Source organism: Balearica regulorum, chromosome 3, assembly GCF_011004875.1.
Source record: "Balearica regulorum gibbericeps isolate bBalReg1 chromosome 3, bBalReg1.pri, whole genome shotgun sequence".
Classification (NCBI taxonomy): domain Eukaryota; kingdom Metazoa; phylum Chordata; class Aves; order Gruiformes; family Gruidae; genus Balearica; species Balearica regulorum.
Genome location: NC_046186.1, coordinates 120917823 through 120945663, shown reverse-complemented (window position 1 = coordinate 120945663; position 27841 = coordinate 120917823). Strand labels below are relative to the sequence as shown.

Genomic DNA, 27841 nt, shown 5'->3' with positions numbered 1-27841 from the left:
CTGCACGCAGTTGTTTGGCCCTAGTACAGCCCTATTTCAAAATACCCAGATTTATATTTTCCTTTTGTATTGCATCTGTACAGGAGTCTGCAGCTACCACAGTGATTCAGAGGCTGTTATAACCTTTCCGCAGTAGGCTGTTTTCTTTCTACACATAACAACTTTCTACCCCGTGGAGTGCTCTCACCGAGCACTGCCTTCTGGAATCGCTGCTGCTGGTAAAGACGGCTGCAGAGTGCATCATGCACGGAGTTCGAGTATGGGCTTTACTCTGTACCGTGCAGCAAAACCAAGGCAACGGAGCCATTTGGTTGCTAAAGCAGCGAGGCGCATCTTGGCTCACAGCTTGATGCAAGCCCATCAAAGTCAGTCCAAAGCATCTCCTTTATTTCTTCGGGTCTGTGCTCAGGGCTGTTGTTTCCCCTCCTGCTGAGGGTTCAGACCAGCAACTGGGAAGATGACGTGATCCTTGGCATATTTCCTGATCTTGGTTTTTTGGCTGTGGCTCTGTGGTGGCTGGAATGAAGACCCTAAAATGGGAGAGGCAATGAGCAAGTATTGCTTGTGACTTGTTGACTTGGCACCTGCATCGTTAGAAATGGCTCAGCCTGCAGGTAGCCCTTAGAATATCTGGCAAGAGCAATGTGATCGCTTGAAGAGCCAGGAAAAGCCAGCAATGGGACGTGGCAAGACTGTTTATATAAATAATGCTTGTGACAGGCACATAATAACTGAGTTCCCCTTACATTCCTGTCAACAAGTGCTTGGACAAAGAGAAGGAAGAGCTGGGGTGTGGGATGCTCCTGAAGTGCCCTACTTCTGTTTTCTACAAAATAATTCAGTTTTAAGCCCAGCAGAATCAATGCGATCAAAACAAAGTCTATCAAGATGTGTTAAAAGCCAACGTGTTTTCAATTTCTAAATAGTATTTTATGTTGTCATTAATCTTTGCAGCCGTTAGTGTCACAGGGAGGAGGTTTAACTGCTATTATTAGTGCCTAAACAAAGCCGTGTTTACAAGATGAGCCTATTTTGAGACTGGAAAAATGAGTTGCCAAGAAGAAAAAAAGATGCTGCACTTAATACGCTTTCTGTTCCAAGAGTCACAGCAAAGCAGTGGTGTTGCTAACAAACCCAACCCCTCTTCTTGTTCTTTCTCACACCCCTGTTTTTTTAGAAATTAGACCTAAGAAGGAAAAACAAGAAAAAAATAAATACGGAAGTGGCCCCAAGAGGTGGAGGGGAGGACTTATCTCAGCAACAGTGGTTTACCTCCAGAACAAAAAGTCTGTGTCTGAGGGAGGAAGGTTTCCATGCCAGAAATACCAGTCATGGGGAGATGTGTTGCCTCAGCTGCTAGGGGTGAGGTTGGAAATGGGGTGGGCTGAAGGATCTGGCAGCTGAAGGATATCAAAGGCCCTCGTAACAGTAGGCTTATAGGTAGCCGTAGCTCTTCCTCCTTGGGAGGAACTGTGTGAGACCAGTTTCAGAAAGATGATCTGATAACTTTTGGGAACAAATCTTAGCATAATTAAAAAAAAAAAAAGAAAAAAAAATGATAACTTCTGAACCTCCCAAATTGATCATCTAGTCACATGGAAACTTGAAGCTTTTAGTAAAAGAAGCTCATAAGCTCCAAAGTGATGTAGCAACATTTGTGTCATTGGAAGTCAATGATACTTTTCATCATTATTAACTTTTGTCAGAATGAAATCACCTTTTTATTTGTATTTTTCCTCAAGAAAAAGAAAAACCAAGGAGAAGGGAATACCTCCAAAAGAGTATATATCTGGGAGGGTGCATGGTGATGGGAATTTCAGATCTGGACTGATATGAAAGGTAACTCAATTTTAATTTCAAAGAAATCTCAGAAAACTTCATCAAGTAAAGATTGTAAATAAGCCCCAAGTAAGCAAGGAAAAATGCTCTGAAGTTATCGATGAAGAGCTGCAGGAGAGACCTGCAAGGGAGGAGAGCAACAGGACAAGCAGTGAGAGGCTAAACCTCAGATGATAATCACGGATCAGCCTTGCTGGGAATCTGGGAAAGGGCAGAGACCTAAGGGAAGGACTTCAGCAACATGCATAGAAATGAGAAAAAAATTAGTCAGGAAAATACAGAGACGAAAAGTGAGGGAGAGCCGCGGGAGGTGTTCCATGAGCAGCTGGAGGACGTTTCTTCCCTAGGTCAGGGTAGCAAAAGGGATAGGACCACAGTGTAAGGATGTATGGTAGTGGCAAGAGGACCTTTCTGTTCAGAGTTGCATCTTCTTCCCGGTATATCAGAATAATTTAAATTTATTCCTCTATATTCCTCCTGATTTTTTCTATCTGCTGTAATAGATAAGGTGTGATACTTGTTGTCTGAATTACTTCATGATCTGTGGAGTGGGTGATGCAGAGCTTCTCATGACGAACTTGTACAAGAGGAGACATTGTAGCAAGAGACTTACTATGGTGGGGGCTGTCAGTCTTCAGAGGGCTCTAAGCCCATTTTAGCTTCATTTATGAGCATGGTGATACAGAGCATCCTTTTTAAATCCTTAGTGCGTCAACCAGAACAGTGTCCAACACACAAGAAAATGGATTTTTCCGGACCATTTAGGACACGTTTTCCAGGAACTTGAATATATTTCGCATGAGACATTTATTCATATGATTGGGGTTTTTTGGTTTTTGGTTGGGTGTTTTGGTGTTTCTTTTTTTTTTTTTAATTCAGTGGAATAAGATATCTTTAAAAAATGTTTGTAACAGTCGTCATTTTTTGCAATATGAGAAAATCAGGTCTCACAGACAAGGAAGGAAACTGTAATTAGAAAAATCAAGTTCAGACTCCTAATTAGACCCTTTTTACTAACGATACAATTTTCAAAAATATTTTGCATTGTGTAAGTAAACATCTAAACAGAGCCTCATTTAATCACATTTTCTCTCTATAGGAATGGTCAGATGAAGTGTTCAGTTTGGCAACAAATTTGTTGGCACAGAACATGTCAAGGGACGCGTTTCTGGAAAAAGCGTAAGTGGCCATCGTATTTAATGCTGTGGGTGTTGCTCTTTTCTCTGCGTCATTTTCCTCTTTTCTTGTAAGTCACATTGTCATCTATTGTTTCTGCTCTGACGACTTGTCACTTTTGTAAACACAGGCTGTCCGTTCTCATGGTTTTAAAAAGGCTGTTATCTAAACGTCATTTAAACAAAAATCGTGTTAGGGTTCTTCTTGCAAGCTACAAAAAACCAGAAATAAATGCCATCTTCCCCTTGTATGCCGAAGTAGTAGCTTCAGCTGTAGTCTGAAGCTCTCCATTTAAAATGAAAGAATATTCTGGACTGACTTGCTTCTGGTTTATTTTCCCTTTTTTCTGTGTTTGGTCAAAAAAATGAGAAATGCAAGAAGTCCATTTTTCTCAGTCTAATCTCTCTGGTTTTCACGTGATTCAGAGGGAAGCTGTGAATCCGTTCATCTAGACTGCTTTGCACAGTGCAGAGGTTCCGAGTTGTTTTCGGCAAAGTAGAAAAGCTGTTTATGAGAACGTTTGGGGTGTAAAAACACACCTCCAAAAGGAAGGAGAACTAAACCTGAGACTAGCAAGTCTCAACTGGATGATAAGTGCACATGCTGAGAGAGCTTTGCCTAAGCAATAGTGTTGAGAACAGCAGGGCAAAGCCTACCAGATAGCGATGGTAATGAACCAGGGTACTTGCTGGCCTTTTTGGGGTGCCGAAAGGGAAGATGTGCCCTCCCCAGCCTGCAAGTCAGCTGGTTAAATTCAGCTTTGTGTCTCCCCTAAACACCTTTTAATTTCTGCTCACAGACGGAGGCTCAGTCCAGCTAAATACTAACCTTGGGCTTAGGTTCCTAGAGCTTGCTTCCATCCAAGCAGCAAGATAACCCACCTTTTTTTCTGGACTTTCTAAGGCCGTGCATGCCTAATTTCATTAGATGCACCCATATTTAGTCAGAAGGTTCCCACCTGCTTAACTTCAATCCCATGTACATAGTCATAGGTGCCTGTTCTGGGAAGGGGGTTTGTGTGTGTGTTTCCTTCTCATAGCATTTGTCGTGGTGCAGCTGAAGTCAACAGAAATTCTTGAAGAAACTTTGAAGGTCAGACGTTGCAGGAACTACAGCTTTGTGTCCGATTAATGCTGTGTTGTGACAGCAATGATATGTTAGGCAAAATCAATCCCAAATGGATGGAAACATGTATGTCCTTTTGGTTTCGCATGTGAACAGTGGAGAAAGCACTGTGCTAACCTGAGCAGACCCAGGTGTGAGAGCGAGGGCAGAGATGACTTCCTTCAGCTCCATAGGTTGTAGATGAGTTCCAGGAGTAATTTGATGTTACTGTTTCCATGCCCCTTACCACTCAAATCCCCAGGTGACCAGTGGGCTTTGCTGACAGGTCTGCAATGAGGATGATTAGGACTAATGGGCATTTTCATATCAGATTCATGGGAGGAACGTGTTATCACACAGTATAGTAGAGCAGTCTTGTTTGGAGCCAGTTTTCTGTGGTTGTTCAAGCAATATTAATTAAAGATTAAGTCACTGGACACATTGCGTAGATTCAGTACCAGGCAAGCATGGCATTCCTGTGTCTTTTCTTTTCCCACTAATTAATAAATCACTTAGGAACTGTTGGGTTTCCAGGGTCCTCTGCACAGATGCCAAATCAGAGTCACTTAAGAAATCATTTACTTTGAAGATTAAAAATATTTCCCCATTATAATAACTGTCCTAAGCAAAGGGTTGGTTGCAATCCTATCAGAACCGTTTTGTTGAAATAGAAAAGCAAATTGCATTAGAGCAGAATTAGAAAGGTTTTTTTCTTTGTGGCATTCAGTCCCTTGCAGCGTTGGAAGTGCAATAATAAACAGCTTGAGCAGCTCTCCTGTGGTTTGGTCAGTTGAGAAAAATAGGGTTAATTTGGGAGGAGGGCTGGCTAATAAAAACTGCCATTTTGGTTATAAAGTGCTCATTCTTCTGTTGTAACCATGCCATGTATTTTTATGTTGGGATGCAAAAATGGATGGTGGAGTACATTAGCACCGAAATACTGACCAGTGTGGTAATGAGCAAAGGGTGACTCTACCGTGGAAACCTTGGGTCAGCGTTACATCCAGGTTTGTTGTTCTTGGAGTCAGCACTGCGCTACTGAAATGAGTCTATTTGGCTGCTACCACCTATCTCCTAGCAGGCTTTTTAACGGGAACAACATGCTTGGTTTTCTTAGAGGGATGGGTAATGGCTGCAGGGGAAAAAATAGTGTCTCGTGTAACAAAGAATTTGGGAGGAAAAAAGGTGGCAAGTACTGGTGAGGGTACACTGTTCTAAAGACACACGTTTTTAGTTTGCTTTAACTGAAGTTCAGAATCTTCTTTTTTTTCTTCTTTCTCCATTTTCTTTTATTTCTAGCTTTCTTGGCTGTAGAGGGAAACATAAAATGTGACCAGAATGTACTCAAAAGTTTCAAAAAATAGAAGGCAAAATAAAAGAAACATTTTTTTTGCTAACTGCTGTGATTTTTTTCTTTTTAATCTAGCTCAGTGCTGGGAGATGGGGCAGAGGAGATAATATTTTTGTTTGGTGACACAGTAGCACAAGAGACTTCAGTTTCCAGAAGATGCATATGAAGAGACAAGGATTTGTGAAAATGTTCCTATCCTAGTTAGGGATATTAGCACGTACTTTGTTTTTGAAGTGGTTGCTAATGGCATTTTCTATTGGGAAGAAAAGGAAAGTTTTATTAGAACCATGTAGTTTCTTTTTCTTTTGGTAGACCAGTGGGTAAAGTGAAAAAGTTGGGGGTTTTTTAACAATAAAAAACCCCAATCCTCTGGAATACTTAAGTGTTGCCACATTTTTCACTAGATCCTATTACTGCAAAACTCATAGTTTTAATTATATTCAAGTGGAAGAGAAGCAGCACTCAAAAAGTTGTGCTCTTCGCAGGCTGCTGCTGGTAGACATTATGCTGGTAACCGGTAGTCTTTGTGTACTGGGAGGATCATCAGATAGCAGCCGTAGGCTCAGCTGCTTCTCATTAAAGCTACTGGATGACTCCTGTTTCAGTAGGCTTTGAATCAGTATGTTGAAGGATTTGGACAAAGATATGTCTTCATCCTGCTGCCTTAATGAGCGTGTGAGAGAAGTCACAAGTCCCGAGATATTGAGATGCTTTAAATACTCGGTTCAAAAGCTGGATAATTGCCTGCCTTTAGATGGTTTCAGCACATCATTTTTGTATTGCTTCACACTGGAAATGTCTTGGGCTTGCCCAGGGCTGCTAAATACACTGACACTCTTGCTGGAGACATTTCATATGGGGCAAAAGAGATGAGTGGAAGTTTCCACATGATCAGAACAATGGCATTGAGCTATAAAGTTGGTGGGAGAGGTACTTGAAAATTCTGTAAAAATAAAACAGGATGCTTTTCTCTCCACAGTTACACAAAACTTAAGCTGCAGGTGACTCCAGAAGGACGCATTCCTCTGAAGAAGTAAGTTCTGTTCCCCCTCCTTACCATGTAGTCTGCTCTGACTTTTTAGTGGAAATATATGTTTGAGGTGTCCGAGACATGTTGTGAGGATAAATATGTTCAAATTGCCTAGGGTGATACGAAGAGAGCAGTGATGACTTTTTCAAATAACTGTCTGCCGTAAAAGGGGCTCGTGTGGGGTAGAGTTAAACTCATTGTGGGCACCATTAAACTCACTCGTGTTACCGAGCAGCTAGCCAAATGGAAATAAATAGCTAAAGATGCAATAGTCTAGGAAGTGATATTCAGTCTTTAAGTCACGTGGGCCATCAAGGCATGTCTGTAAGCCAATTTGCTCTGGTTTGTCTTTGTTTTGCAGCATATACCGCTTGTTTTCCGCTGACAGAAAACGAGTAGAGACCGCGTTAGAAGCTTGTAATCTTCCATCCTCCAGGGTAAGCATCTGGATTTGTTCCTGGCCCTTACAAAGTGTTGGTTGTATTCGGCGCTGCTTACTCTCTATTGAGTTGAGGACAATTTGTTCAAGGCTGATCGTGCTGTGCTGGCTTTGCTTCTGGATAGGTCCTCAGCAGCAGGTCTGTCTTTTCCACACAGAAGTTCCCGATACCCATCTTTAAATCTGAGTACCTTTGATTTGAAATTGTGTGGGAACCAGGAGTGCCTGGAAGAAGTGCAGATGGATTAGAGGAAAGGGCAGGGGGTTGTGTGACCTGTCCTGGAGAAATCGTGCGAGAGTATTTTAAGAATCGGTGACTGTTGCGCAATTTTCAAGGCGTGATTTCAGAGCAGTCTTAGCTCGAGGTGTAGCTAATGGTGTAACCTGTTTGGTTCTCACAAAAAAAAATAATCTATAGCATAAGTGACAATTTAAACTCACTGTAGCTTATCTAAAAGGTGCTCATTTACTTCTCTTTACTACATATCTCTGAAAAAAATCTAAATATCACTGGAGTCCTTGAAAGAAACTACAACCTTTTTCTGCTATTTATTTAAATACAGTCAATTTTACATACACATTGCTGGATACTTGTTGCTGGGATACCATCTTGAAAATTATTCATATTGTAAAGTGGAGCCTTTCTTTCGTTGGGACAGAAGATAACTGTGTTGAACATCTTGGAAAAAATATTTTAGAAGCTAAGTGCTTAGGAAGCGTGAAACTCTGAATCTCGTAGAGGTAATGGAGTAGAAGAAAATCGGTTCTTCACCTACAGCTGTTTTCCTTGTGTTCCTGTTTATTTGAACAAGTAAAATTCTTAACTTCAATTTCCAGCTTCTCAGCCCCATTGTCCTTCAGGACAAATGGTGTTCCTGTAAAGCCTTGAAGAGCACTGGACTCCCAGCAGCGTGCAAGACGTGAATGTCAGGGAATCTTCCTTAGTAAAACCACACCAAATTATTCAGAGAATTCATGAAAGTCTCTCATGGACATTAACAGCTTAGGCTTTTTGGATGTTTATTATTCTTGCCTTATGAAGATCCCTCTAAGGATCGTCTTTCCAAGCTTCATAGAAAAAACATAGTTCTCATTGCTTAGTAAGATACAGGGCTCATTGGCCATGAGTTTCACATGATGTTTTGCTGCACCTCTCAGAACCTGTGGATGACCCTAAAAAAACAAAATGAAATTTGTCATTGTGGGTAAGAGGATGCCAAGTCAGCATGTATCACTCTTTTCCTGATTCGTAGCTTCAAGGTCAGGACAGTCCCTCATTTATCTTACACAGTGACCTGAGCACAGGACAGCCGGAGCTATGCTGCCAGGGGATAACATCACTGCGTGGACTTGTCTGTGACAGTACAAACTTCAGTATCTGCTAGCTGTACCAAATTCCCTGCGTGTGCGCTTGCCAGGAGACCTCGTGGGACAACATGTAGGCACTGTATTTAGTGCAAGAGGAAGAAGAGTTCTTATTGCCTGGATAATTGCTTTCATCCTGCTGTAGAAGAATAGCACCAGAGAGGCTCCCGAGAAGTGCCAAAAATAAAGTCTTTATTTCATACTTAGGGACCTTAAGGGATGGATTCTCTGCAGCACTGCGTGCTCCAGCCCTGACTCAGCTGAGCAGTTGAGCACGACAGCAGTGGGATGACCTGTAGACTTCAAGTCAAGCACATTTTCAAAGCATGGATTTATTTATTTATGTATTTCTGGGTCGGACCTGGCATGTGTAGAGTCTTGCAGGACCAAACCCTGTGTGATCTGATTTTCGGCAGCATTCGTCATCCACCAGATCCAAAAGCAGAGGAATGTTTACATAAATGTTTAAATTAAGTTTTAAAAATTACCACTGAGTTTTGCAGTTTGGCATCTGATTCCACTATGATTTTTTTAAAAAATCTTGGCAACTTTTGGGGCAGGGTGGTGGAGCTTTGTGGTGGTGTTGGGTGTTTTTGTTTGGTTGGTTTGGTTTTAGTCAATGGTGCCTTAAACAGAATTTGAAGAGCTTTATTTTAGTCGCCTGTTTGGCTGTGAAGACTGGTTTCTGCCTTCCAGTTAATGTAGAGGTTCACAATGAAGCACCAAGTGAGCTTGAGTGTTAACCTGAAACAACCAGGTACTGAGTCTCCTGTCTGTGCAAATAATCTGAATTAGCTGTTGAGCCGCCGAATATATAACAGACTGGATACAGATGTTATAAAAGCAGGCAGGTTACCAGACAAATCATAAATCAGTAGTGCTTGAAATTAGTATAGAGTCTTAATCACAGAATAAAATTGAATGCCAATATTCAGCAAAGCTGGAAATGAGGGATGCTCTCATGTGGTACAGAGAGCTTGTGATTTGTTCATTTGTCTCAAAAAAGAGATGAGCGCATAAGGTGTGTGGGTGGTTCCACTGAAATGTGGATGGCTCAGACCAGGCTGAGGAAAGGGGCAACGTATTTTAATCTCTTTTGGCAGGCAGGCTTTTGGAATCCAAATATAGTTGTCGGAGGTTGTGCCTGGGGTGGCTAATGCTTGGAGAGCAAGGCTTTCATCTCCAATCTAGATCTCTGTGTTCTGTTGCCCACTGATTATGTTACTGGTAGGAAGGAATTCATTATTAAAATGTTCTGTACTTATGCCTGAAAACTTGTGTTTGTTTTACTCTTTGTAGATAGGCGTTTGGAGATACGTGTTGGGAAACAGGTATATTTTCTTAATGGGAAGCAAGTAGCAAATAAAAGCCGGGATCTCAGGTTACTGGAAAAGATCTACGTTTTGCTCAGAGTTGAGTACCTTCAAATCCCCTGTAAAGGAAAAATTATATTAGGTCAATGGGAGACTGTAATTCTGTGGCAATTACAGAATCAACATGTAAAATGCCCTTAGGAGGAGTGCTGGCTGAGGAGCAGTAGCCTGCTGAATAGGGATTCAAGGTACAGGGAACAGAGGAGAGTGGGGTGCCAGCTGTAATAAGAAAATTCAGAAGCTTTATGAATCCTGGCCTTTAGGAAAATACAAGTATCAGCAGTTCTGCTGTCAACTGAAAGCACCACAGCTCAAATTTATCCAAGTGTGGTGGGTGCAGTTTCACCTGCAGTTCTGTGTCACTGGCGGCTGTCGCTGGAAGGAGCTATTTCCATCCTCCAACTTCAGGTTACAGACTTCTCCATCCACCCTTGCACTGGGTTTTACAGTTGTGCTGTTGGCGAGCTGATCCCATGGTAAAGTGCATGGGGTTGTTTTGGCCAGGTAAGTTTTGAACCAGTTCACCCTGAAGCCACTCACACAGCCTGCCAAAAAAGAAGGCACAAGGGTTTAGGGGCTGCGGACCTTATGCCATTGGAGCCTGGAGATGGATACCCAGGCGGAGCAGGGAAATGACCCAGCTCAGTCTGAGCATGACTGAACACTGAGCTATGGTCATGGTACAAAACCCTCTCAGGCTTCTGCGGGGTTTCGTGGATGAAAGGAGAGATAAAGTGACACCCGTGGCATTTATTTATTTTAATCTAAAGCAGGAAAAACATGGAAAAGTTTCCTTCTGTCTAACAAAGGCTTGAATCAATGCTTCCGGTTCCCTTGGCAACGGTGTTAAACAGGCAGAATAAATAAAAGCAACGATTTCCTCTATCAGCAGCTTGTTTCTGAGATGACTAGGTTCAACAGCATTTAAAAGCAAACGGCTTTGTGTCCAAGTTACAATTTTCCTCCTCCAGTTCATCAGCTTCGGGCATTATTTTGGAGCCATGAAGAGGCATCGTGTGGGTCCATGGTGCTCCTGGAGACTATGTGTCATAGCTTTTGATAAAATTAGCTTGCGTGGAAGAAACTCAAAATCAGATCTTCAGTATGTGCATTCCACTTTTTTTTTTTTTTGTGATTCCCTTTTTCTTGTTCCTTTGTAAAGTTTCCTCTCCACAAAGTACAAGCTTCTGTGCTGTTTTCCTTTCTCGTTGCACTGACTCAAAGGCAAAAGCCAGTGGACACATCGTTACTGTTCTGTGCTGAAAAAAGCTTTGCGCTTTCCTTGGGGTCCTCATTTCTTCCCAGTCCCGCTAAAGAAGCAGCCCTTGCTGTCTTCTGCAAAAACTGTGGAGCTTGAAGGCAGCACATGCAAGTGAGAAGAGAGCTCTTGAGCTACATGCAAAGGACTGTTTTCCTTATCCAGTCCAGTAATTCCCTCTGGTTAAAACCAGTAATTGTATTTTTTTAAGAGAAAAACCAGCAGATATAACAGGGATGATGAAGATATCATCCCGAAGCAGCATTAAATGTAAATTGTTCTCGATTTTAGAAAAAGTGAGAAAAAAATGCTGATGTACCTTCTAAAGGAGAGCATTTTTCTCAATTTCTGTAAAAGAAATCTGATTGCTAGACGCGTTACACGGAGGGTTTGGGACAAAGATGTCTGGAAAAACTACGCTGCATGAGTCTTGCCCAGAATTGCGGTATCTTGAACGTGTATCTTCAGGAAGGAAAAGGAAACATTGCTGCTACTGTCAGAGAACAGGAGTAATGACTCAGTGACCCAGTTCATTCCCCGGTTCTTTGAAAGCTTTGGAAAGATGAGTGATGTGCTCGTCCTCTGTAACGCTGCCATTTTGCTCGCTGAAGCACCTGTGCTCAGTACCGCTGATCAGCGGCCCCACTGGGAGGGAGCTCAGAGACCTCATTGGGATAGATATACCTACTTATGCTATAGATAACGTGGTTTAGGTGGAGAGATGTCTGCCCTTTCTTCACAGGTGCTTAGAGAAAGACATAACTTTGCCTCATGGAAACTAAGATGGTGAATGTATTTATATATATGTGTTTTAAAGATGAATTCTTTAAGCTGCTCTGTTATTCGGGGGAATTTATTATTCTGAATTCTTTAAGCTGCTCTGTTATTCAGGGGAATTTACTATTCTGCAAAATCCAGGCTCCTCTCCGTTGTAGGAAGCAAATCAAAAGAAGTGCAGTAGCGAGTGATCTGTTTACAAAGAGTGTATAGAAGTGCTGTATCGTTCTTTCACTATTTTTTCCCCCCGTTTTGCAGAATGATTCAATCCCTCAAGACGACTTCACACCAGACGTGTACAGAGTGTTCTTAAACAACCTCTGCCCTCGGCCTGAGATCGACCACATCTTTTCGGAGTTGTAAGAAAAGACGCTCATTTATTTATTTTTTTTCTTTTTCCCCTTTCACTGATTTTCTGGGCTGGGGATGGCAAAGTAGGTTATTTACTACAGCAGCATGCAGCAATTGCCAAGAACAGATTTCAATGTCAAGCAGGGCTGTTATTTAACCTCGGATCAAGGGTTCCTTCTCTCCCAGGCTTTTGCCTCCATTTCTAACTGCCAGAGTTTTAAAGTAATTTGTTTGTTTGTAGAGGAGCAGAACTGCTGGGTCTTGTTTTTCTGTATGGATTAGGATAGTTTAGGCTTCCATGAAAGTAAAGGAAGAACAGTAATAAGCAATAACAGCATGCAATAGGCATAAGAATATGTATAATTACCCCCAACAGCTTAATTAGGAGTTGCAAAAAAATGCACTAACTTTCAGGATTTGTGCATCGTGAATTCACACCGTGAAATTAAATTAGCAGCCAGCTACAACTGGTCTCATACATTCAGTTACAAGCTATATAACTCGTGTTGCTTCTGTCCCTTGCAGCAAGTCGTCATACTTCCCAGTTTCAGCAAAGCCTGATCAATGGAGTCAGAACACAAAGCACTATGAAAGCAATTGCCAAAATACATCCCAAGCCCACCAAAGCAATTAGTGAACATATCTTTGCGACGTGGCTGTGCTCACATATTCCTTTCGTGCTTATTTTCTCTAACGTTGAGGTTTCAGAGGAACTCAGCCTTCACCTAGTTTGCTCCCATTGAACTCAGGCGTAGACTTTCCATTGCTTTCTTGTAGAGTAGAAGTAGGCCAGTCCCGAGTGCTGTAGACAACCTTATGCACGTCACCTGGCTCGGAGGCTTCCTGGGGCTCCATCTGGGTACAAGTTGTACCCAAACTCTGCTGTTTGTATTAACTCTCAAAATAGGCATCTTTTCACTTGATTTGCAGAGTGCCTAGCGTTTTTTAGCAGCTCTAGGAAAAAACCCCAACCAATGACCAGCCAAAACTCAAGGAAATACTGGAATACAGAAGTCAGGGCTGCTGTTATTCAGCAGTAAAATCAAATAGTTGGGCCAGGAATGCCAACGGGGTGTTTGTAGGGAGCTCATGATTGAATGCGACGTCATCTTCTTTTTTACTTTTTTAAATTGCTTTGTTACAGAAATTCAGAGGAATGAAAAGCTTTTAGCATTGCTCTAACTTTTCCCATTGATGTCAATAATGCTGAACACGTTTAAACATCGTAGATGTTTGATGAAGAATGTTTGTCGTTCCATGCTGGCAAAGTAAATTAGCCCAGAGACACAGTGGGACAATGCTTTTGTTGTACGATAGTTTGAATCTTTTTCTGGTTTCCCTGGGAAATTGCAGAACGTTGAACAAGATTTCAAAGAAGCGTATTTTAATGTCTTTGCTGTTGCTTTAATTTTTCTTTAGTGGTGCCAAGAGCAAACCATACCTTACCGTTGATCAGATGATGGAATTTATAAATTTTAAGCAGCGTGATCCACGATTAAATGAAATCCTTTATCCACCGTTAAAACAAGAACAAGTTCAACAGCTGATTGAGAAGTATGAACCCAACAGTAATCTAGCAAAGAAAGGTCAGTGGTTTTTATATTCTCGCTGTACTCAGTTTCTGATTTGAAACAGTGACTCAATTATCCTACAGTGCATGCTAAAGCAAAATTTGGTCCAGAATCAAATTGCATTTCCAGCTATCTGCTTTTGGATCGTACAAGCCTGTGAGACATCATGTGGTGCATTTTTAAATGTATTTGGTTAGGATGAATTTAGGAAGGATGGGGCTGGTTTCAGGATTTACTGTTCAGTATACATAATTGATAGTTTAGAACAGTTGCTCTGGTATGCAAACTTCAACCAGAAACCCTACCGTCACAATGACTATTTACTGGCATCTGAAATGTAAAATTTAAAGAAAAAAATCAGTGACAAATCAGTGACAATGAAACTAAGATGATGATTAATAATAGTAATAATAGTAATAAGTCCAGCCCTCTGCTTTCTGATAAAGTGGTACACAAAGTAAGAGGTGAGAGTGGCTGAGTGTGTTTCGTGTTATAATCACAGAAAATTCCCTGTTGAAAATCTTGAGTGTTGTCAGGGCTTAACTGGGCATTTTGCCAAAACCAGCGAGAGAACTCCTGCTCAATTCTCTGCAGATTTTTGCTACCACCACAAGTCTTAAAATAGCACTGAATTTGTGTCTGCATCCTGTTTTATTCCAATCCACATACCCTACTGATTACCCTAGCTTTTAATGTCTTATACCTTAGAAATTTTAGGGGCATGGGAATATCCTGGAAAACAGATCTGATACCAAAAAAATTGGTTTGGTCCAGAGATTTTGGATCTCGGGGGGAAGGCATCTTTCCCAAAAGTCTAGAGGTTAACTGAAGGCTCTCTTGCCCCTCTCCCTGGAAGCCTTGTGACCTAGATGTCTGCTTGAAGGAAACCTGTGGCTCTTGATACCATGATCAATATTGTGTCAAGGCAAGACACTTGTAATTTTTCTCATGAGGCTTTCTATTTTTCTAGTCCAATCAAATTTAGTGTTTCCAGAGGTTTTGGTGGAGGGTTAAATTCTCCTTCTTTGTCATGCTTATGCAAACTGTCTTTTGACGTCAGTGAGAATACTAGCATGAGTAGATGAAAACATGTTGTGACCTCCTCTCTCATCCATGCAAATGTTAGAATATTGCTCTGTGCTTACCTTATTTCACATCAGCGACAGAAAAGTCTGGTACCTAAAAGATCATTCTTATTACCCAAATATTGGCACTTCGTATAAACCAAATAAAAGCTTTATTAGAAGGAGGTGTGCTGGTGTGCTAGCAGAACACCAAAGTCAAAATGAAATCACCTTCTGACTAGCAATAAGGAGAAAGTGTGAAACAAACCTCAGAAAGAGGGGTGTTGTGATGGTGTTTGCTAGTGGAATTTGTGGGATGCCTCCAGCTTACCCTAATTTACGTTGGTGCACGCATTTGCTGCAGTCACTTGCTCTTCCATAGGTGCCTCTCTTCCCGAGTACAATTTATATTGCTCTTAGAGAATCCGTTCTCACAGAAAATGCTGACTTTAACAAGGGAAAGGCAGGTCATAGAGAGTTAATTCCTTTTGGGTTTTGTTGGTTTGTTGTGGTTTTTTTTCTCTCCAAACTTGTGCACTGAGGTCCAGGAAACTCCGACAAAGCCGGCACAACCTGTGGGCCACCTCTGTGCTGCAGAGACCACCTCTTAGAGAGCACCCCGGCCAGTGGCTGAGCTGCGGTAACTGGCCTGTTCTGCTAGTTAGACCCCAGTGCAAATCCCGAGCATACTGCCTTAAAATTACAGGAATTGGCTGATTAGGAATGACATAGGGACACAATATTTTCTGTACATCTGTTCCAAGTTGGGAATGAAATTCACTGTGTATTAAATGAAGTGTAGGTGTGCACTCAATCTTACACTCATAGAATAATTGCAAACAAATGTTGCATGTCTGTAAAATGTCACCAAAATATAATAGTGCATATTCAAAACAATGATTTAACCTTTTAATATGGTGTTTTGTAAAAGGGAGTGTCACTCAGGCTTCCTGCTGTCAGAAAGGACTGTTCATAGTCTGAATGGCAGGGACGGCAGACCGAAGCGACATGCTCCAGTGACACTTTCCCTGCCACGGAAGCTATACTCGCTTGGGTCACTGAGCAGAGATGTTACTTTCAGTAGACCTGTTGGATTTTCAAACCACAGTTAGATGCGATCCACTGTTATACAGCCGTAAACTTGTTGGCCTTAACTTTCGACCTCTGCTGCTCAGATATTCTGCTACATTTCTTGTGGTGGCATTGCTTATGTCCCTTTATTTGTCGGGGCCAAAGTCCGTGGGGAGGTGGGGGCAGAAGTAGGAGGTTTGGAATGGCTCTGGTGCTGTCAGTAAGAGCAGGTGGAAACCTTAGGGCAGCCAGACGAGGAGCTAAAATAGGTTGAAGGTAGCAGAAGCCTTCATCCAGCATAGTTCCCAAAGAAAATGGGCCCCAACAGCTCCGTGAAGAGAGATGGGCTTAGGGTTGTTGTCTACATGCTCCTTTATGCTCCTGTGCTTCAAAGTGAGCTGGAACAGGTCCCAACTAACCAACTCCTCAGGATGAATGGGGTATGCAAGAAAACAGAAGAGCAGCGTAGGGAAGAGAGGAGTGGTGTAACAAGGCGCATGAGGCAGAGGTAATGACGTGAGAGAATTACATGATAAACAGCAGGATGGACGACAGAGTTACAGGTCACTTCAGTGCTGTCATACCACAGCAATGCAATTAAATAGTTGGACTTTCGGAGCAGTTTTGCGGAGTTTTGGTTCAAGAAGCAAGCCAGAAGATCAGACAACATGGTATATGTATTTGTTCTTTCTTGGCAATGAGAAGTTTCTCCTTTGAAGTAAATCACAGCTATGGGTCCATAACAGAAGAAAATACCATAAAGAAATTTAAACGTGATTAACTGCTTCTTGTGAATAATGAGTGAAGTGCTTCGTGGTGGTAGAGACTTTAAAGGCTTGTTTGTATTAGGTGATACAAATTGCCAGCCTTCATGCCAGTTAAATCCCTTTTCCTTCAATTGTTCTGGAGTTTGAACATTTGCAGCCGCTCAGTGTGCGTGCGTTTGTGCACACATGCCTGACACCGCTATATTGTTTTGTTTCCATAAGCAGCCTTGATCAGCTCTGTTTATTATCTTGTTTCATTATTATAACATCAAATTGCAGAGAGGTTAGGGACAAACATGGTGATGGTCTGACAATTTTCATGTTTGTTTCTGCAGTACTCCTATATTTAATTATTTAAACAACGCATCGATGTTCAGACATCCCACTGAAAAAAAAGGGATTCGTGTTAGCATCCTCGTGAAATAAGCCCAGCTCTTCTGTTTAAATGGAACTTTAAAGCCTATATAGTCCTTGTTTAGACTGCCAGAGAAAATGACTTTTACAAAAGCCTGAGACAAAGTTAGTAGCCTTGTTTTTCAGATATTCTGTAAGGCCACAAGACCTACATTTCTAATTACCTTTCACAAAGTTAGACAAAATATATGTAGTTTTCCTTTTTTTTTTCCTGTGTGCAATAGCACACGTGTCAAGATGCAAACTTAAGCTGAATACTTGCAATTGCAAGGGCTAAAAGCATTTATGCTGTAGGAGTAAGATTTCATGTTTGCAACGTGCAGAATGTCCTGACTTCGATGTAGTAAATCACTTAAACGTATGTTTAACTTTATGGGTGGTGTGGGAATACAGCATAGTTTTATATAAAAATCTCTTATGCTCCATTTCCTTGAACATCATATTAATTCTCTGTTGAGGCTCAATTCCCATGATTACCTATTTGCCAATGTTGTTGAAGTGAAATTTCTGGGCACTTCTGGCCAGAACCGTGAACAGAAGTACCCGGGCAACTTCTGAGAGTGTGATGCAGTTGCTTCTTAGCTAAGAAATTTTTATGCGTTGAAAAGTTCTTTTAAATAGAATTAGGGATTTTTCCTTGAAAACTTAAATCCAAATTCATAAAATAGAAACTCTGTGCCTTCGTACAGCAGCCTGACTCCTTGCTTCTACTACTCTGTTTGGACAGTTTTAGACCTTCATTCATCTGATGATTGTATCTTCTTCTAATTTCACATCTAACTGTATTCATGATCTGTGCACATCCACTGTACAACAATATTCTTTTTTAACTTAATTATTCCTCTGTCACAGCTAATTAAATGAATTTCTAAAGAATGGTTGTACTGTCTCTCAACTTTCACAGACCTAGTCAAATGCTTTTGACATCTCATAATTCTCCATTCCTCTGACTGTCATTATAGCCCTTTTTCTGTACCTGTTGCAGCTAAATTACGGTATTTTGAACACAGTAAGCAAGAACTGCGCACAATATTTTCAACTTTTTCAACATGGCTCTTCAGGTACCTGGTAAAATCAAATGTCAATGTGCTTACTGGATGAGGATCTTAAATTGCAGAGATTTGAGTAATAAGGCTGCCTCTGTTCCTGCTCGTCCCTAATGTATTTTTAGGTATTGCTGGGATGCGATTGAGCTTTTGCAACATCAGCAGATACGTGGGCTTGACATCTACATAGGTTAAGTATCTGGAGCAGTATTTTATTGTGGTCGAAGCAAGCTGTTGTGATTAATGCTTTGTGTCATACAGTGAAGGAGATTAATGCACTATGTATAGCATGTTTCCTTATCAGGTGGAAGCAGAAGGAAGTTCCTGGTACTGCAGAACAGTCTCTCGCTGTCAGCAAAATCACGCTGGGGACTGTTAGGGCTGGTTAAGTAGCATCTTGTAGTTTGGTGTTTTCAGGGTGTAAAGCATTTGCATTGGGTGGCTGGTGTAACTGCTAAAATGTATTCTCTTTCAAGTTACCAGCTTGATAATGGGATGTATATTAATAGATCAGTTGCCAAGGGGTTGATTGGGAATTTCCTTATTTGCTTTGATTTCTAAGAAGGCTTGCGTAAAAGTAAGTTGTTCAGGATCTTGTTGTGTGATGGATGAGGAGATGGGACATCGATGCTGAGTTTCAGGTGTCTCTGCTTGCAGTGTCCAGGCTCCTGAGAACGATAGTTCTAGTTTCTAGAATTATGTGAAATTTATCATATAAATTTGGTGCAAATGCTGCAAAAATGTGCTGGTTCTTCCTGACTTAATGATGCAATTCATTTCTAAAAGTCTCCAAGTTCAAAAGGACCAGGAGCTTTGAGAGCTCAAATCACATTGTCTCAGTTTAAACCTTTCCTCCTGTCACCAGTAAGTGTTTTGAAAACCACTGAGTAACAGTCTTGGCTCTGGGGGCAGCCCGTGTCTTTTAAAGACTCTAGGCATGCAAGAAGAGCATCATCCACGTACCAGACTAGCAACGAAGAATACAAACCCAAGGCCTGCTAGGGAAAGGAGACATGAAAAAGGTGGAATCATGCTATAGCAATAGAATATATGCTTCCCATCATCCTTGTTGGTGGGAGCAAGAAAAGAGTTAGGTTATTACTAGCCATTATTTTTGGAGTGGTTTTTATTGAGAGAGATTGTCTTGACTGTAGTATTAGCTTTAAAAATAGAGTCTGGAAGTGCTTTGGAGATTTTCCTGGCCAATGGACCTGCACACCAGATTGTACTTACTAGAAGGCATCTTTGAGATAAGTAAGGGCATAAAGATGTTAATTTTTTTCTCTTAAGTATGCATTGGCTTAAATAATATCTCTGCCTATTTAATTTTAAAGGACCAAACCTTTAGATCCACATGGAAGGATAGAGCTTTCTTTTTACACTTTCACAGTGTTTATTTTTGTAGAGTTTCTCAGTTGTACCTATTTGGAAATACTGTGTGCCGGTTTTAGTTAGGTGTGTATTTAGAAGGATTGCAGGGGAGCTGGTTCCATGACTCTCTTTGAACTCCAGTATTAATTCTGTTTTTGCTAGTACACATTTATTGGTAGCTGTTTTGCTGGGTTTTTCTTAGGTAATAAAATAAATTAAGCAATTAACATTAGATTAAGATATATTTAATTTTATACAGCATTTACTAAATGCGTTTTTTCTCATGGCATCCTTAACACCAGGCAGTCAGTATTCACTTCAGCACAAGTATGTTTTTCCTCCCTGAAACACTAATACATTTTAAACGTTTTCATCCCACCACATTAAATTCACCTTTTAGTAACTGCTTAAGAATAATTATACATTGGAGCCTTTCAATGGCAGAAGGGGGTCATTTCCTAGGCAACAGATTTTAATGGCAAAAACAAGTACCGTGCAACCGCGGCTACACTTTTAAGACATACTTCATAATATTTAAAGCATAAATTCTGATGTATAAACCATGCAGTGAAATGGTGGGGTTTTCTGGCACTGAAACATTTGTAGGAAGTGTTACAAAATGGTTGAAATCCTACGGCCTCCTAACTGTAACATGGGAAATTAAGAATAGTGACCAAAAAACCCATTAACTTTGGGATGTTCAGTGCTTTCCAGCATTCCAGTTGCATAAGAGAAGAGCTCTCGGTGTTGTTTCTCAAATGATGACAGAACAATAGATTCCAGTCACAATTTATTACTTTTTAAAATTTATAAGCCACACAAAAGTCATAGCCTATCCCATGCTGTCAGCAACAAGTGCTAAGTTAGATAGCTTGCCAGAAAACCTTTTTTAAAAATTATTTTAAAATATATATATGCAACAAATGGTAGTATGAATAATGTATCACCATAAATATGTTAATGGAAACTATACTTGTCAAAATGAATTTGCAAAATATGTTTCAATAATGCATTGTATTTTCTTTTTAGTTGCTTGGGTTTTAGATACTAGCTAAGCTGTAAAATTCATTTTGGATCTTGCAGTAGTTTGGAAGATTGCATCTCAAGTAAAAGACTAAATGCTGTAAAAATCTTTTAGAATGGAAAATCCTCAATTATGAGGGGGTTTTGCATCTACTTTACAGGTAAAGTGCTTCATCTTTCTAACCTAAGTGTAACAACTTGATAGCATAAAATGAAACAGTGATGTGGACTCGTAATAGTGGATTTTGCAACAGTCAACAAAGACACAGCAGTGTTTGGCTTAGTTAAAAAGCAAAGTTTTTACCTTTTATTCTTTGGTTGCATTTTAAAAGTGTAGGACCTGGCTTGGATCTGAGACCCGTATGTTATGCATAGAGTTAGTTTTTGCTGTTGGCACTAGAATTAATGTAGCATTTATCAAAAATATGTTTGGGGTTCCAGGGAGGGCAAGTTTCCTAATCTTCTGTGTATAATACAGATACTTTGAAAAAAGCATGAGCTTAGCAGAAATGCATTTTGGGACCGGTATCTGGTACCAGGAATAGCTCCACTGATATCAGTGAAACTGTGCCGAATGGAAAATGGACAGACCTGTTGTGGAATTTCTATCTGCAGAGCATAAACTAATCGTGATGATCTAAGTCCAGCAGTCAGACCAGTCCTGCACTAATATGGAAGGTGACCGTAACAGTAACTCCTGACCCATGTTCTGGAAACCTGATAGACCACCCGAGGGACCCCAGGCTCAAAACCGCAAACCCTGAAAATGGATGAAAGAACCTGGGGAGACAGGACCGCAAAGCAAACATGAGTAGAAGTTTTGGGGTATACCTAAAGCTGCATCATGCCCTTCAGATGGAGCTTTTGCTCAGGGATAGGTAAAGCGAGCCTTACATCAACACTGCATTTCAAGGGTGATGGAGAAACATTTTGCTGCTGCCTGCCTGTATTGTGTTTGACTTGGCCTCAGACTATCAGAGCCCATAAATAGAAAACTTACTGTAAAAGTAAAACAGCTTCTTTGTACTTGGTGCTGGTTTACTGCCTCTTTTATGGAACACAGGGAGGTATTCAATTTTAGCAGCAGGATTTATTATTTGAAGATGAATATCAGGTAAAGTTTACTTCTGAAAACATTAAAGCAGCATGAACACAAGTGCTGAAGGAAACAAATGTAGATAAACTTTGAATAAGCATTGTTGGGTTTGCCTCTTCATTATGGCCACTACAAATGTAGCACTTTGCAGGTGCAAAGGGCCCCTGAGGACAACGGGAGCAAAGGCTGCTGTGACCCAGTGGGTGACATCTAGAACTGCTGCAGAAGAGCGTGGTTTTCCTGGCTTTGCCACAAATGACCTCACTGATATTTGGCCATCTCCTTTAATGTGCCGTTTTGGGGTTTTGCCTCATCCTTTGGCTGACTCAACTAAATAGTGGGTCAGTCTCTGCCTTGAGGAGCTAGCAATGATCTGTGAGTCGTTGGGTGTGTGGTATCTGTCATAACAGGGCCGTTAATATAGTTGGAGTATGTGTGCTACTATAATACAACGACCGTATGAGGAAGTTTCCCTTATAATGTCAGATGTAATCATCTACTCTAACAATATCCTGTAGCTGGAATATGACTGTTGCCTATAAATACATCAGGGTTAAACGCTGGGGAGGCAGAAAGTAGTGGTAAGCTAAAGGACAATGTTGGCAGAAGAACACAGGGGTATCAAGTGGCCTTGAATAAATTTAGGCTGGAAATTAAGAGAAGTTTCCTAACAATATGGTTCTGGCACAGCCTACCAGAGGTAGTAAAGAGGACAAAAAAAGCAATTGTTGTTAAGGTAGAGCTCGATCTGCTTATGAAAGGGATTGTCGAATGCAGTGCCTGCAGTTGCAGAACCACAAGGTTAAAGAACACACAAGGAAGCCCCTCTCAAGGGACTGAAGTCCCTCCTTTTTTGTTTATTTGAACTGGCTTTGCAGAGCCACACCTTTATTCTTTTCCACTTCCCTTTAATACTTGATCTCTTCTTCAACTGGAGTTTCTGGAAGTAAAAATATTAGCTGCTATGAAGGCTTTTCCTAGTTTGTTCCCCCACCTATAGCATGCTCACACTCTTATCTCTTCCCATTATCCTGCAGAACAGTCTTTTTGGCAAGTGCATTAATAGCTTATGTAGAGAAGTATCACTTAAGAGAAAAAAAGTATGTATTTTTAGTTGCCCTTTAATGCAATTTAGCAATTGGAAGTAAGCCAACATTTAACATTATTATATCTCCCAGGATCACTCCGAGGCATTCTACAGAGCGTGTTTTTCAGAGGCTTGGGAAGACAGTGGAATGTTTCAGTAGTGGCCTTCTTTCAAGTCTGTCAGAAATAACTGTAGTATTGCTGGGATTAATGGTATTTTTATCTGTCTGATTTAAAATCTTTCCACTTATCTAGTTATCTGCCTTAGAAATCTGCCACGTTGTAAAGTGCTCATTCCACTGCTAGCTAGGAAGTCGTATGAAGGTGGGTTTGTGTAGTGTTTTTATAGATTTAATTGGATCTAAACTATCTGTTGTCTCATATCCTGTAAGGGATATCCTGTCAGAAATGATTTCTTTATTACATCTGTGCTGAAAAGCCACGAGCAGCTAGAGAATGGGCTTGGGTCTGTAAAACCCTGTGACCCCACAGACTTTCTGTCCACAGTAACTTTTGTAGATGGTTGCAGTTTGGGCTCAGAGTGTTCAGAAATACCAAGCTTAAGATGTCTGCTGGGAGACTTGGGTGTAGCTCACTGTGTTTGCCTTTGCTTAGTTTGTCCTGATGTCATGAACGAGACCTGCCCAGGTCCTAGGTCTCTTAGCACCTCCTTCTCCTTGATCATGCTCCAGACCTCAACTGAAGTCCAGAGCAACAGGTGTGTTTGCAAGTAGACAGTAGTTGTGGTGGGAAAGTGAGTCTTGAGAACAGAGTTCCTTGACGTTGCAAGAATGTCCTTTACATCACTGTGTTGCTCCCTGTTAGCTTCAATGTCAGCTGAAATCATCAAGATGTAGATTCATTGGGGTTTTCAATAGCCAAGGCCCCACTCTTGGATGAGAACCTGGAAGACAGTAGCTGAGGCTTGCTAATGTAAAAACTGCACAAATCAGGCCAACACTTTTAAGCAAAATTGAATTTGGACAGGAAACAAAAAAGATAAAAGCAGAAAAGCAAATGCCTGCCAAGGAATAAGCTGCAGTCCCGCGTGGTTCTCTAGCCAACTTCAGATGTAGCGTTCCTTCACAGTCCAATGTGGGGATGATGCTGATCGCTCCGCTTCAGTCTTGAGACTTAGGAGAGAGTGCTTGCTTATCTGCACCAGAGTGGGATTTTCCCAAAAGCCTTAAAAATTACTAAATAATCAGATTTGTGTGTATATATATGTCTGGTAATCTTTTAGAAACCGGTTTTGTTCAAAGAAAGCGCTATCTGTGACTGAAAAGAGGACGATAACCAGTAGGAAACTGCTTGATACTACATATAAGGATCTGGCTAAGTGTGAACTGTAGCACAAGATGTGCTTGATTCAAGATGCTGGATGCTTATTGTGTGTTAGCTATCATAGGCATAAGCTATATATATACACACACACACACTATTTGGTATTAATAAAACACTGTTTGACAGTAGAACAGATTCCAAGAATCGTCCTCCTTAATGCAATGCCTTTGCTTACCAGAATCTCTGAACCGTGGCTGTGCTTTGTTACAGCAGAGGTTTTTAAAGCTGCTGTGGAAATTTAGATGATCAATATCGATTAAAATAAGTGTGTTTCCAGCATTTGAATTTTGAGGAAGAGAAAATGTTGAGTGTTTTACTGTTTTCTAGTACTCCTAGAGAAAAATACATGCATTCCATAGGCTGTAGCCCCTGTGGGCTAGAGCTCTTCTTTCTTGGGCATTTGAAAAGGGCTGAAAAAACCTGTGACTTCTAATTAAATAAATAAATAGCATGCTCAACATCGCACAGTGACTTTAAGATCTCATTAAAATGGATGGCTCATGCCCACAGACACAAGTGAGATTTAGAAACGTCTGTCTTCTTAGGTGAAACTCCATCTTCCTTTCCCTTTTGAGATGGCATTGTCCTTGGAATGCTCCTAAAGTTTTCATTCTGATTGAAAATGCTTTTTACCATAAAAATATGAGGTTTGCTGTTTGGCATGGATAACCTAGAAGCTTATGGGAAATATTTCCTGCCTAAAGTGAACTAAGTGTCTTAAGCTGCAGTACCTCTTCTGGAACCCATTCTGAAAAGTGGTTTTCCATTTGCAAATGTTTTCCAGCCAAAAAAAAATAAAAATTAATTGTATCCATTGTTAGTTTTCTCTGTGCATTTGTACGCACAATAAAACGGATATGATAACTTCATTAGAATGACAAGCATTTCTGATTCAAACATACTGAATTCTGCTTTACTTGGTTGATAGTCCTTACTCTGCAAAATATATCTGTGTCCTTGGGCATGTGATATTTCCGCATGGATTAACTGATACTGAGCAAGCTCTTTTAGGCATGCTACTTAAGCACAACATGTTTACCTTCCCATGTTTTTCCTCTCTGACTCCTTGTCATTCAGTAAGCATTTATTTTGGATATTGTACAGGAGTTGCCATTCTCTGTTTATCTTCAGATAAATCTGAAAAATTCAGGTAAATCTTCAGATTTCCCTGTGTCCTATTGCAATATACACATTCAAGGGTAGAGCAATGAATCTTGCTCTATTCCTTTCTTACTAAGTTTTCTGTTTCTTTTTCAAGAACATGTTGCCCAAAGCTTGCTTTGGTTTGTGGCCAGGTAACTGTCTAATTACAGAAAGTAGTTGAGCAAGTATAACTGAGGGCAGAATTAGATCCATTATGTTTTCCTTTAAGTTTAGAAATCTGAAATGAAATTTGAACAGAACTGGATATTCCCCTGGTTTGATTTTAAAGGATTTAACTAAGGAGCCAACCAGTAAATCCGTTGCAAGAGTGTTTGCTAGCGCAGCTAGTTGTAGCACTGCCAAGCTTTTTCAGACACTCACCCCAAGTTTTCAATTGCTTACTCTGATCTTGTTGCTTGATTCTGCCTTTGGCCACTGTAACTGCTCTCCCTCATCCTTATCATTTACACTCAAAACACTTGTTGACCATTCTCTTACTGCCACTTCAGCTTTACATGTTTGATTTTTCTTGTTTTGGCATATATTGTGATATATGTTATTATTCGTAACACTTAACTAAATAATCTTCTGTACACGGACGCATTTTTAATACTAGTAGGCAAAAAACTAGTGCCGTGAGACTGGGTGTAGTGTCAGTGGTCCCATTAAGATCCTGGATGTTGTCAATAGTGAAGTAAGTTAGGCATAACTTATGTCCATTAAATCTATAGGACTGGCTGTATGTTTAGGTTTAATTATGGATATGTATGTTGATCCATTTGACGCCGTGCACGTTTACCTCATTCATCAATGATTTGATAGTAAAATGTCCTGCCAATCAATTACACTTTTTTTCCCAACCAACTTTTTTGGTGCAGCTACATTCTCTGCATCTCATCTGCTTTTCAAGATGATGGATTTCTAGGCATTTCCTTCCCAAATCAGCTGTGTATTCTGGATTTTTCTTTGCTTGAATGATTAGCTACCTAGCTTGAATTATTATTTGTGTTTTCTCATTTGATTTCCTTCCTATTGACCTGGTTCATTACAGCTTTGCCATCTTGTTTTGATAAGAGCTCCCAGAGAACTGTCTGTTCTTTAAACCCTCTGTTGTTGATTTTTCTTTTTCAGATTATTAAAGACTGTAAGAAACTAGACCTACTGCTGATCAGTGTGCAGCCTCTGGACTTGTTGTGTGCAGTTCAGCTTTCAAATTCAAAGAAACTCTGATCTTATAGTCTGACCTTGGTATATTTCTATCTGTGCTTTGTGTAGATTAGTTTTTCCAATAAGGAAAAATTTTAATTTAGAAACTCTATTAAATGCTTCACTAATATTCAGATACAGCGATTCAGATGTATTGCCCTTCCTCTACTTACTAATTTGATAAAACTGTCTGACTAGTATGAATTTTTCCTCTTGCTCATCATCGAGAAAATTGCGAAACTGGAGAAGTTACTGATGACTTCTGCTTGTGGTGTGTAAATGGTGGTTGGTACACAGATATTTTGAAGTATCTGCAGATCCTGACCTGAGGCCTGAAAGTCTTTTCTGTCCCCAGTGTTTTTTCTAAAATCGAGCAGCACTGATGTTCCTGTGGTAAAGTCCAGTAATGCAACTGGAGGGTTGTGGCATTTTCAGTCTGGGCTGATCTTGTACCGTATTTCCTTTTTGCGATGACTTTTCTATTAGGAGGATGTTGCTTGGACGATGCAGTCCTGTCCTTCCCTAGTTTACAAAACTGAACACAGACAGAAATTCCAGTTACGCCATAGCAATATAGTAATAGCCTGCGTGTCTGGAAAGCTGAACGGGTTTCAGCATCGCTTCCAAAATCACTTGGATGCAAATGCTGCAAGTGTTATCAGAGTGGCTCTGGCACATTGTGTCCCACGCAGCGTGAATTTTATGTAAATTTGCCCTTGTGAACTTCTCTGCTGGCTCACAAAGCTAGAAAGCATAGAGTAGCTAATGTGTGCCCAGGGTCAAGAGACACACTGGGGGTATATGCATCCTACTCTACACCGTGCATGAAAATTTTAAGACCTAATGAGCTGTAAAGTGCAGTGAAATAAACTGATTTGTGAAATAGAATTCCCAGTGGGGCATATTGTACAGATCTCTCGCAGGATTAGAAAATATTTGTTTTACTTGGTGGATTTTAATCTTTGAGTTGAGAGGACTGCTGTTGTATGGGATTACAGTGAATGTGATTAATGTTACAGATTGCATTGGAATAGACCTGCTTTTGCTGTCAGACAAGATACTAATGTAATTCTGTGTTGCTGGCTGGGAGACACGAGGTGCCAATTAATTGTATCTTTTCCTTTTGTGTGTGTTTTCTTTTTTATTTTAATTATATCTCTTGGCACAGTTGTGCCTTCCCGTTACATTACAACTGAGTGGATGGCAGCATGGGCGTAAACAAATGGAAGGCTCTATTAAGTTTGCAAATATATGGAAAGAAACGTTTAAGGTCCATGCAGCCAAACCTGTTGGCCGCTTGCAAGCAAATGCACATTTTCCTTGTCTTACAAAATGTCCACAAAGTATAAGGGATAAGCAAAGGCTGATGTTAAAGTTGTGAGATTGAAATGCAAAGCAGAGTGTGCTGATGAGTGGTCTTTTCTGCTGTGAGTTGTGCCTGTCTCGATTTGTCTCCTACTTTGTCCCAAGACTTTGCCTAAAGGACTGGAAGGCTCCTGGGAGCAAGTTAGGCAGATCCGAGCATGCTGGAGGGCAGGGGAAAGAAAATCAAGTAGCACTTAAGTATCTGTGCATA

General features: G+C 40.6%; 1 protein-coding gene across 5 annotated transcripts in view; it reads left to right on the top strand.

Annotated features, from left to right (window-relative positions):
* The window catches only part of PLCB1 (phospholipase C beta 1), a 398789-nt gene that overhangs the window by 243899 nt on the left and 127049 nt on the right, over nt 1-27841 (top strand). For all 5 annotated transcript variants that reach the window (XM_075749808.1, XM_075749805.1, XM_075749803.1 and 2 more), the window contains exons 5-9: nt 2939-3018; nt 6450-6503; nt 6862-6937; nt 11971-12071; nt 13483-13649. In XM_075749808.1, coding sequence (XP_075605923.1) covers nt 2939-3018; nt 6450-6503; nt 6862-6937; nt 11971-12071; nt 13483-13649 — 478 coding nt within the window. The remainder of the gene's footprint in view (nt 1-2938; nt 3019-6449; nt 6504-6861; nt 6938-11970; nt 12072-13482; nt 13650-27841) is intronic.